The following is an 11,328-nucleotide window of genomic DNA, read 5'->3' as shown; positions in this document are numbered from 1 at the left end:
TGTGTCCCAGGTACAAGGAGAGAAGTAAACAGTTTGAATTGAATACAGTATGTCACCCACATGTAGGGTGGAATGTGATAAAAAACTAAGACCAGCTCTTTTGATCATAGTTGTCTAAATTGATCTCTTCAGTAAATAACATATTCATGATTGAAACAACTTCACAAAGACCGCGCCAGATGTATATCACCTTTGCTGTTGGCAGAATGTACAAAAGGTAGATTGTGGCACTAATTACAAATAAAAGACGTACCCGTCGCATTTGTGCTCTCAGTCGAACACATTTTGTCCAAAAAGGTCAAAGATTGTGTGAAATGTCTGACTGGTTGAAACATTATCACAAAACATGTGTAACAACTCTTTTAATCATGGCACTTAAAAAGTAGAAAAAATAGTACATAGTACCTAAAATGCTAAACATCACTTCAGATCACAACACATATTCTGTTGAAAGTTGTGCATACACAGATTTGATTAGCCTTAATGAGTACAAAGCGTTCACATTAACATATCTATGGCTCTGAATAAAAATAGATACACATAAAGCAATCAGGATACACAGTGAGATTCTAAAGTATTTGAATAGAAAAGCATTTTATGTATTAAACAAAAGCATTCGCTTCTCTTTAGATGGCTAAACGGTTAACAAGTCTGACTTAAGAGTAACAGTACTGCCGTCTATTTGACTGTAAAGGTTGAAAGGCTTTATTTTCCAATGATGACATTTCTGTAGCCCTTGACGTGACACAACTTGTTGCTGTCGAAGTTGACCACCAGCTTTCTCAGCCCAGAGTGGGTGGGTGTGAAGTAAATTTTCACTTTGGCATCTTCCCCAGGTCCCACTGAAGAGCCCAGCCTGTAAGGTAAATATTTAAATATTAAGTTTGTGTCACACACTCAGAGGGATTTATTACAATCCTCTGATTGCATAAATATTTACATTATCAATTACCACTGACAGGGCTCGTGACAGTTTTTGCCTATTTATGGAGACGATGGGAATGGAGCTGCATTGTTTAAACTCAGCAAAGGACTAACGGTTATAAAAATGAAGTGTTCTTTAATAATAGTTTCACTATTTTCTTTCTTTTTTTGACACACATTGGCCAAACAATAGCATTGACCATGAAAACGCATCCTGCAGACACATCATGCAAAATGAATGTAGTCAGGATTAAAGTAATTGATTGGCTTCTCCTTATGTTGGTCACTGAATATGATCACAGCAGACAGATTAAATTAGAGAGATTATTGTTGAGCAATAACAAGCCATCTCAATGGTATTTCAATGTATTCTGTCCAGATCTTCTTTCTGCTCCAGTAAACCTCTGTACTGTATGTTTTTCTTTACCAGAGGGGTCCTGTCCTGACTACAGGGGCACATCCAGCCAAACACATGGATGCTGCACTAAGACCAGAGCTACTAATCTTCAAACATAATAACACATATCTGTGGAAGTCAAACACTTCCATCACACAAATGTGATGATTTTTAAAAGACCAAGGCCCATGTGTTGTCATTGGGAAAAAGGCAGAACGAGTTTGTTTGGTGAGCTAACTTGTTGCTCTACGTCCTTTCACTTATATTTTGAATGTTTCCTGCTTCCTTGTCTTGGAGAGAAAATGTTCAAATGATTTGCTAAAATGTGTTACAGTGTTTTTGATTTATGGCCGGTCAGTTGGTGATCTGTGTAAGTAAAGAAAGATTGTCTCTAGTATTCATACAACCTCTCAGAGATAACGTGTCCTGCAGTGAGGTTGGCCCCCTCGATGCTGAAGCAGCAGTTCTCCAGCGGCTCTGGCAGAGGGTTTTGGAGGGTGATCTCTGCAGCCAGCTTTCGATTCTCCTTTGGTTCACCCAGGATCTGCAGAGCGCCGTCACATCCAGGTGTTAGTTAATAAAAGTATCACAGTAAGTATGTTACAGTTTTAAAGTTTAAAGCAAAGCAATACAAATAACAGAGTAAAAATATTAAATATAAAAATGCCCTCGGTTTTACTTGATAGTACTCACTCTGACTTTGATTTCAGGATTATCCAGGACAATGTTTCTCACTGCCAGCGTTGCATCTCTAGAGGAGTAGTCCATCAACAGAGCTGCCAGACGGATTAAGTTGTCCTCAGTGAGTCGGCCACCATACTTAGAGTAGTTCAGCCTGAGTGGAACTTGCCTCTCTAGAAGAACACATACAACATATTAAATACTCACAGAGAAAGGTTGAGAGCATAAAGCATTCACATGTAAACGCCACACTGCGACTCGGCTCACCTGCTCCTGGTGAGAGTTCAACGTTGAGCAGATCTTTAAAACCACAATTCTTTCCCAGAAAGCCATTGTAGGTCACGGCGCAGGATCCAAACACCAGGCGGCACTTCTTTTCGCTTTGAGTGTTGTTCGTAACCACAGCAAATACATCAAAGTCGCAGCCCTTCCTCATGTCTGATGTCACCTTGATAGTGAGGTGTAGGCCTTGATTTTGCTGCTGCTGGAGCAGCTTGTTTTGGTGGTTAGCCTTCTTGAAAGCCTCCCGCTCTTCATCAGAGCCTGGAAATATAGAAGCAACAAAATCAAACAGTAAATAACTGTAGCTTCTAAAGAATTTGCCATCTAAAATATGTAATTTCTCTATGTTTAACATGACAAATTGCCTGTCTAAGTAAAGGAGCTTAAACCTGACCTCCTTAAACAGCTGCATTAGGGTAACATAAATACTGACATGGAATGTAAGAATTTACATTCCTTGTCAGTAATTTGATGTGACCTGCTGGTAGAGGAGGAGGTTTGCATATAGTTTTAGTAATAATATATACTATTTATCAATAGGGCCAGCTCTTGTGATGTTTAGTTAGGTTTATCTACATGTGCCATATATCTAGCAGTGCTCTCTACCTTCGGGGTACTTGTACAAATGAGTGATGTCCTCTCTGGCGTCACTGCCGACACTCTTTGTGCTGATCTTCTGGCCAACCACTGTAGTGCTAGTAACTTTCGATGTGCTGCCGTCTTTTTTCTTCATGATGGTGACGACATCAGCGTTGACCTCAGCAAAGACAAACGGGGCGTCATACTTGAACGTGAGCTCGCCCTCCTTGATGGACCTGACAGGGATAGGGCCGCAGCAGTACACTCCTAAGGGAAGAGGGAAAATGGTGGGAAAAAAAGATCTACCTCTGTGAGGATATGCCTTGATCAAAAAAACGCCTCATGGGTTCATTGATGCAGCGTGTTTGTTACCTTCACTTTTTTCCTGAGGTGTAGGGTCACTGGCCTGCCAGCCATTAAAATCAGATTTGAAATCAGGCCGGGTCATCCAGCTCTCTACCCAGCAGTGATAGTTCCTACAGATACACACCATCAGTTGGATTCATACACTTGATACACTTTCTGTTTTTTCAATAAAGACATCTCATCACTGGACTTGTTCTGAAGTCATTACCAAAACTGATTTTTCTCTACTGTGTAAATTTCTACTATCAGGGTTAAAATGGTGAGAATTTCCATTGTAAACTGTATGGAAAAATCATAGTCAATATTTAAATCAGTGGATCTTCCAAACTACAGTATTTGGAAGTACATCTGATTGAATACTGTTCTATTTATTCCATAAGACATGTTTAATTTAATATGTGGTCACATTGCCATATTTGAGGTAGGGCAAGATAATAAAGTCTCAAATTTCTTACTCTCACTATCAAATAATTGCCAGTAGTCCTGACAATCTCCTAATTTTACACACATATCTCTCTTCATAATGTATCTTAATACACCTTTTATCTTCAGATTAGGTATTGTTAAAACATTTAAAGGACATTGACAGCCCTGTGTCCTACTGTGGTATTAGACACTGTACATAAAAAGTGTTCCTACCAGATCATTTCTTTGGACTGAATGAGTTCTCCATTTTCGTTGATGTAGCGTTCAATCACCAGGTCGCTGTTGTTGTCGTGGGCTGACAGGTAGTTGGTTACGACTCGGCATGGGATGCCAAGGGCTCTGAAAACTAACGGTATAAAAACAACTTACATGAGTTTTGCGATACGAAGAGGACGAACAAAATGGCATAACTGTGTGTTTACATATATGGTGTTATGTTGTGTCTGTTCCAACTCCAATGTGTTTTCCAGTGATAGGCCACCAAGCTCCACTGCTTCCTATCTTACTTGAACAGGCCACTGCAGCAAACACCCAGCACTGTCCGTAGCGAACAGGCTGACAGGCTTGTGTGTCCCAATTGCGCAGAATCTCCACACTGCCCCTCCAGAACATGGGGCTGACACCTCCATCATAGCCATCTGTCCATTTTCCCAGCAACACCCCTTTGTCATCATTACAATTTACCTACCAGGCAAAGGAAAGGAGTGTAAAACATTTATTTTTCATTTGAAATCCAAGCTTTTATATGTTTAGTTTGAAATTACATCATCGGCATTGCACACACATAAACCTATCTATGCAAATAACAGTAAAGACAAAATTAATATAACTTGCCATGGCACTAAGCACTCTGGAAACATAAATGGGATTTCTCCTCCCTGAGTAGTCCTTGCCAGGATTCTTCAGACATTTAGGATTCATATCCAAAATCCTCAGACAGATGTCCAGGATTCCACTTTCAAACTGTACAAAAATACTGCTGATTAGGTTTTGTCACTGATACAAGTATAGAGATGGAACATAATCAAAAGAGAGATTCAAGGTTAGACATGTCCTCTTCTAAACAAGAAAAACAGGTGCAAACACATAGTTAATTAGATGTGTAACTCTGCCATGCTGTAAAGCTCGATAGCTTTACAAGTATTGCACTGCTAATGCCAAACTAATCAAACTGTATATCAGATATCAAAGAACAAGCTGGAAATGATAACACTCCTCACACTTTATCACATCCAGACTGTGCATTGTCAGATATAAATATCTCAGTTAATTTCAGTGCCAAATGGTCAGAAATGATTGCCTGTATGCACTTATGTAGCGCGTCATGAATCACTTGATAAGTGGGTCTTTTCCTGTTATCAGAATAAGACTGTTTCATACTCCTTCACCACACTGGGTGTGAGATGAAGTGAGGCTGACAGCGTCAGTGTTGGTGTTGGTACCTGGCCAAAGTTCCAGGGAGTTGATATGGGATGTTTGTAGCTGCCTCGATAGATGATTCCATCCTGAGACAAGACATACTCTGCCAAACTCTGCTCATTGTCCATATATACTGCATCTCCTGTTGCCAAGAGACATTGCGATACAATTAATGTCCTAATACCTCTCCTCCTAAGTAGAACATGACTGGTATCAGCCTTAATTTCTTGGGAAAAAGAAACACACATAGTTTCTTCTCACCCTGTAGTTGATGGAGGTTTTTTTTCATAGAATTTTAAACTTCCACTTAACTTAAAAGAATAGTTTGTCATTTTGGAAAATACACTTATTTGCTATCTTGCCAAGAGTTATATGAGAAGATCAGTATCACTCTCTTATCTGTACATTCAATATTAAACTACATCTAGAAGCTTGTTAGCCTAGCTTATCATAAAGACTGGAAGCATGAGACTTCTAACCTTGCTTTGTCCAAAAGACAGCCTAACGACATCTGTACTGTAAGTTCACTATTTGCTCACAGTGATGAAGAGACTTCAGGAAGTGACTACTCCCAGCCACGAAATAGTCCGTTTTTATACATCTCGGTATCTGCTGTTTCCCTCTGTTTCCATTCTTTAAGCTAAACTAAACTAACTGCCTGTGATAGTGGTTCCGTATAGTTTGGCAAAAAAATATCTTTTCATCATATTTCCAGAAATTTTCATCATAGTTCAGAAATTCTGAACTATTGCTTAAAAATTGGATTATTAATACATTAAATTACTACCATTCAAGTATAGGCTAATCTCTGCTGCACTGTTCCTAAATAGCTGCTGTCAAAAGCCCACTCTGGAATGAAACTTGATCATCAAAGCACTCTGTAGCCTAAGAATACTACACTAGATCCACTACATGACAGCTTGAATTATGGTCTGTTTACCCACCTGTGCACCAAGGGTTAAAGAGCAGGATAAACTCAATCCGCCCTGATTGTCCCAGGGTCATTGTGTAGCGGCCAATAGGTGCGTCAGGGGCAGAGCAGACGGACAGGGCCACCATGTCCCCTGGGGGACTGATGACAGCAGCGCTCCAGCAGGAAGTGTCAATGTTGGCAGACAGACCAAAGGAGGCCCTGGTGCCATATTGCTCAGAGGGTTGAGGACCTACATGTAAAAGAGAATATGGTAAAAGCCCTGAGTTTAGATGTGGGGAAAAGCCTAGGGATCTTGGTGAAACATTTGTGTCTGGGGAATTGAAACTGGCAGGGTACATTTTCACTGTTTTCCTGACCCTGCTTCAATTCAGTTCAAACATCTCTGGAATCTCGTCTCGTGCATGGGAAGCATAATTGTGTAATGGCATTTAATTATGACCACAGTTGTTTGGGACTCAAGTCTTTCTGTGTGACCTCAATTCAGAATTGAATTCTGGTAAATTACGTAAATTTAAAATCATCTGTGTTCCTTAAGTCCAAACAGTCAATTCCTTCACATCTTCCACCCGGTACAGCCAACTAAACTAAAGGGAGGCTGTTTCCTTCTCATTGGGTGGGAGGGTCCGACTTCAAACCATTAAAACATATTTGTCTTTCAAAGGCTAATAATGTTATCTATGATTATACACATGCATTTCTGTTGGCAAGCAGAACTTCCTGTTTTGGTTTCATGGCAAGTAACAGCTGTCTTATCATACTCTGCATGGGAAGATTATCCAAATATGAACTGAGGATAAGAGACAGATGGTTTTCAGTGTTCACTCACAACACCCGCAGAACAATAAGGGAGGAGATGAGGATAACAATGGAAAAATCAGAAGAACATCTTACAGCTACTGAAAATGTGCTCCTGGTAAAAGCCAGTAGTGGTGTCACTGAAAACCTAACAAGGAAAAATAACTTCCTTTTCCTTTCCACCAACATTACCGCTCCCTTCCCCTCTAATCTCTGGAATCACAATGGGTAGCAAAGGAAATAATGTCAGCAGAAACACACAGTGGGTTCAAATGTAACCTCCTAAATAGGAGGAAAGTTTTGGTCATTAATTGCACATTTCCAAATGTCCTGATGCAGTGCAAATGACTGACAGATATATTAACAGAAACCTACATAACATCCAAAAGAACTAAGAAAATTTGTTCTAAAATACATAGCTCTACCTGTCTCCACAATGCAGTCAAGAGAGCTGACTCCCGGTTGGTAGTTTCCGGAGCGAAGGTACAGGCTGATTGAGAACGGTTGGCCTCTCCTCACAATCAGACGATCCACACCGTTGAGATCAGTGCTATGCTCCATGTTGTTGAATTCACACTCCAGGATCCAGCGATCAATGTCCAGATCTTGAAAGAAGAGAGACCAATAGAAAAAAAAACATAAAAACACACAGCCCTGTTAACGAGGTGTTTAAATGCCACAACATAGTCTTGATGAAGTGCAAATTGTAAAACATATAGCTGAGGATGAGGGATATTTAAGGCCCAACAATTACAAATAATTCTTTTATAGCAGACTTGGGGTGAATTAACCAGAACATGTTGGTTAACTAGAGGCTGGATTTCTTCATGTGGCCAGGTATGTGCTTTTTATATTTTATACTGCTTTCCAAGCTACAAACTGATGTTTTTAATCATTTTATCTTCTCGGTTGATTTAATGTTTGTAAATGTTTACAATTATATCCTCAAAGTCATTGCAAATTCGGTGGAAACGGCAGGACACTCGCAGCCGTTTATGGTAAGATAATTGGGTTTTCTGTATGGATTTAACAAGAGGTAAACACAGACAGAGAGTCTCTCCTTGTGAAATGTGCAAACACACAGCCACTCCTTCTCTCCAGGGCGCCTTTTGACTAATATGAGCCCACCCTTTGATTTCCTGTTGGTAGGAAAAGTACGAGTCCACCTCCTGCTCCATGACATGTCAGGAGGTTAACCTCTCCCCATATGTTATTCCTTGGTGTTAAGAAAAGCCCTGAAAACAGGTTGTAGTGTCAAGGCTAGACTAGACTTGGGTAAACATAGACTAAGTTGTAAAGACTTCCCGCTGTTTTACATCAGGAAATCCATCATTCCTCTGTATTTCTCATGGCTCTGATGTTTTACTGATCTCCACCTTGGTTCAGGTCATAATTGAAGACGTGTTAGTATAGCTAATTGGGGCAAATGCCACTGCTATGTATTCTAATACAGCTGGAGATTGTAGTCAGTGGATCATGAGGGCTTTACGGCTCAGCCTGTGCATATTCTCAAGTCCTTTAGCTTATATTTGATCTGCACAAAATTCAAAGAAATATCAGCATTGTATTTGAACACAGATGAACAGATTGAGGAACCATCTGAAGAAAGAATTACTGTATCTCCCTTGGGTCAAATAATTTTGTCTTCACTTTTTCCTTTTGAAGAGAGAAGAGTTTTACTGTACTTGCACCTCATGGCAAGAGAATCCAATAAAACAGATCCTCAGCTTATAACATGTGAAATCTATTACAAAGAATAATAACACATGAAAACCTTAAGAAACAACGCACTAATGGTGCAATAAGGGAACTGACGTCATGCTTTCTGTAGTGATTTGGGAGGCTTATTGCGGCTTCGTAATTGGTATAAAAGAAACTTACTTTGGATTTGTTCCCAAACCACATTGCAACAGCCTGTGGCATTGAAGGTAAAGCAGTTGTGGTAGCAGATGGTGTAAATGTGTGATGTGAAGCCAAACTGAATGCATTTTATTGCAGCTTGCAGTTTATTCTGTTGGCTTACACAACTTGTAGCAGCACAATGCTCTAATGCATGGGCAAAGATTCCTCAGTCTTGACCCTGTACAATGTTGTACACGCCCAGGCCTCGGCCCCACTTTACCAACTATGACCCACACACAGAGGGACTGTCTCAGTAAGCAGCACTGAGGCCAGCATAAGCCTTTTAAGGAAATTAAAACAACATCTAGCTGGTGTCAACTAGTCACTGGTACAGTAAACACTATTTGAATCTTGTAAAAATAAATATGCTCCCATCAGAAATGAATGGATTTCTCAGTCTTGTAGGTAACACCCATGCTGACTTCAGAGCTCCATCACAGACACTTTAAATTTCAACTAAATGCTTTGTTAATACATTTCAACTAAATGCTTTGTTAATAAATGTCAACTAAATGCTTTGTAAACTTCCAACAAATGGACAACAGGTGACACAGATTTATCACTATGCTGTTTATTTTACAACCAAATTCTAAAACGGTGTTTTGCTCACATTTGTTTTTGTGTGTAGCACATAGACGCTCCAATAGACATCTTCCTCACATCCTGCAATCATGAAGATTAAATATTGCAAATGGCAAAAGCATTTATTTTATGACTTCAGACTAGCCTGTTCCAGTTCACTGTTTTTTTTTCTGTTAACACACCCTCAAAGTGAAAACTGTATGTCTTTTCTGCCATGTAATGTCCAACAGACCTCCTCAGATATGTTCGGCATGTTACACATTTTGCCTACACACACAGGTCAAAGACATATTTACAATCTTTGGAGGTGATTCTAAGCCACCTGGAGGCTTGACTACTTTCTTGTTTGGGGACTTTTGAATGTCTTTTCAAGCTTTTGAAGGTAAACTATTTGTAGGGTGGTGTGTGTGCCTGTAAAGAGAGCAGCAGTTGACTTGCGGCGGCTGCAGCTGCTTTGAGGTACTATTATAAGGGTCCCAGCAGGGCAACAACAATCATCTGCTCAAACAGGAGGGTGAAACATTTTTCAGATGCATTGGCTTTTAGATCTCTGATAAACGGCTGCTTAACAGAGTTACTCCAGCTTACACAGGTTGATAATATGTGCAGGCTGTGATAACTTTACATGTTTCCCCTTTGTTATTCTCAGACATCATGTTTACAGCATGCTCACAGACAAGACTTAGTGAAAATGTGCCCTTCCATGTCATTAACTTCTCAGTATTACTAAAAACTGAACACTGAGCATCAAAATACACTGCAAGTGAGATAGACAAACTATTCCCATATTAGGAAATATCAAAGCAAAGTCCTTGGGGGACTGCCTTTGGGATAAATATGGATTATGTCAAAACGAATCCACATGTAGCCTGTGTATTTTTAACTATCTAGTAATAAACTACCACCCAACTTATTTTTAAATGGCAAATATTTTTGCCAAATGTGACCGTGAGTTTGTCTGCTAAAGAAAAAAGTAGTCAGGATCCAACTTACCTTGAGCCATGCCTGCTGCTGTGTTCTGTGCTGTCAGTGAATCTCGGAGGGGAATAGTATGTCACTTCTCGCCGTTATCTCGGTCTTATTTGTGGGTCTTATTTGTAGGTCTGATAGTGGGCGTGACGCAACGCTTCGCCACACAGAACGCACCCCTTCGCGCGTGTACTCACACGAACGCGAGCACGTTGTAGCCTCTGTACATCCTCCGCTGATTCATTGCAGACAGCAAAGTTACGTCAGTACGGAGATTGTTGTGCAATTGCATGGTTAGCAAAGAAAAAGTACGTTCTCTGAACGTTTTGAGCCAGAATAATAGTGCAAAGGCACAGAGTGCACTATCGTTTCTGCAATGCTTTTTAATGATGAGAGAACACATGGAGCCAACGGTGAAATCAAACCGTTATCAGGTCATATTGGTGGGTGCAGTTAATTTGAACCAGTCACTGGGTTCTCCAATAGTTAAAAGGTGAGTCTGGCGACCTGTATTTTGAATAAACCCATGAAAAGATAGTAGGCGTATTGATCCTACTAACGAACATCTGTGTATCCAAAGTCTGTATTCATGAGCGCTACAGACATCCAATGTTGTCCAAAAACTAATCAAAACGCATAGCTAATTGAGCGGTTGACATGTTTCATCACATGAACATGGAAGCTGTAGTTTATTAAAACCCATAAATACTGTCATGAATATTCACTAGCACATATTAGTCCATTGCGGTAAATAGTCTTAAAACGATTTGCTCCTGTTGCTGTAAACTACAGCCCCCAGCTGTTGTATAAAATAACTTCACTCTACTCTTTTAAAAATACTTGTCAGCCTTTTTTTAAAGATTTACCATCATCAGTAAGAATTAATACACATTGTTAGTTTTGATCTTTTCGTGGTATTTTTGGAAAATTAAATGAAATATAGAATTATACCAGAATGTACTTTTAAGAAGGGGTTAAATCTATAGGTCTTTTCAGCTGTCAATCCCAGGTGATGCACAACAAAGAAAATAAAATGTGCACTGGTATAGGCTTAATGATGAGGCGAGGGAGG

At 39.9% G+C, this 11,328-nt stretch overlaps 1 protein-coding gene across 1 annotated transcript; it reads right to left on the bottom strand.

The window, feature by feature from the left end:
- Positions 1–347: 347 nt before the first annotated feature.
- Positions 348–10,380, bottom strand: tgm2b (transglutaminase 2b). Its single transcript, XM_068720272.1, has 13 exons — positions 10,281–10,380; positions 7,229–7,408; positions 6,019–6,237; positions 5,098–5,216; positions 4,490–4,618; positions 4,162–4,339; positions 3,869–4,001; positions 3,236–3,339; positions 2,891–3,130; positions 2,270–2,545; positions 2,015–2,175; positions 1,729–1,865; positions 348–856 (listed from the first exon to the last, which is right to left on the bottom strand). Exons 1-13 carry the CDS (start codon positions 10,288–10,290, stop codon positions 706–708), a joined length of 2,037 nt encoding a protein of 678 aa, XP_068576373.1. The 5' UTR covers positions 10,291–10,380; the 3' UTR covers positions 348–705.
- Positions 10,381–11,328: the final 948 nt, after the last annotated feature.

Source organism: Cebidichthys violaceus, unplaced genomic scaffold (assembly GCF_023349555.1).
Source record: "Cebidichthys violaceus isolate CVI_PGR_0920_01 unplaced genomic scaffold, fCebVio1.0.p SCAF_25, whole genome shotgun sequence".
Taxonomy (NCBI): domain Eukaryota; kingdom Metazoa; phylum Chordata; class Actinopteri; order Perciformes; family Stichaeidae; genus Cebidichthys; species Cebidichthys violaceus.
Note: the sequence above shows the minus strand (reverse complement) of the source record. Positions and strands in the feature narration are given on the sequence as shown.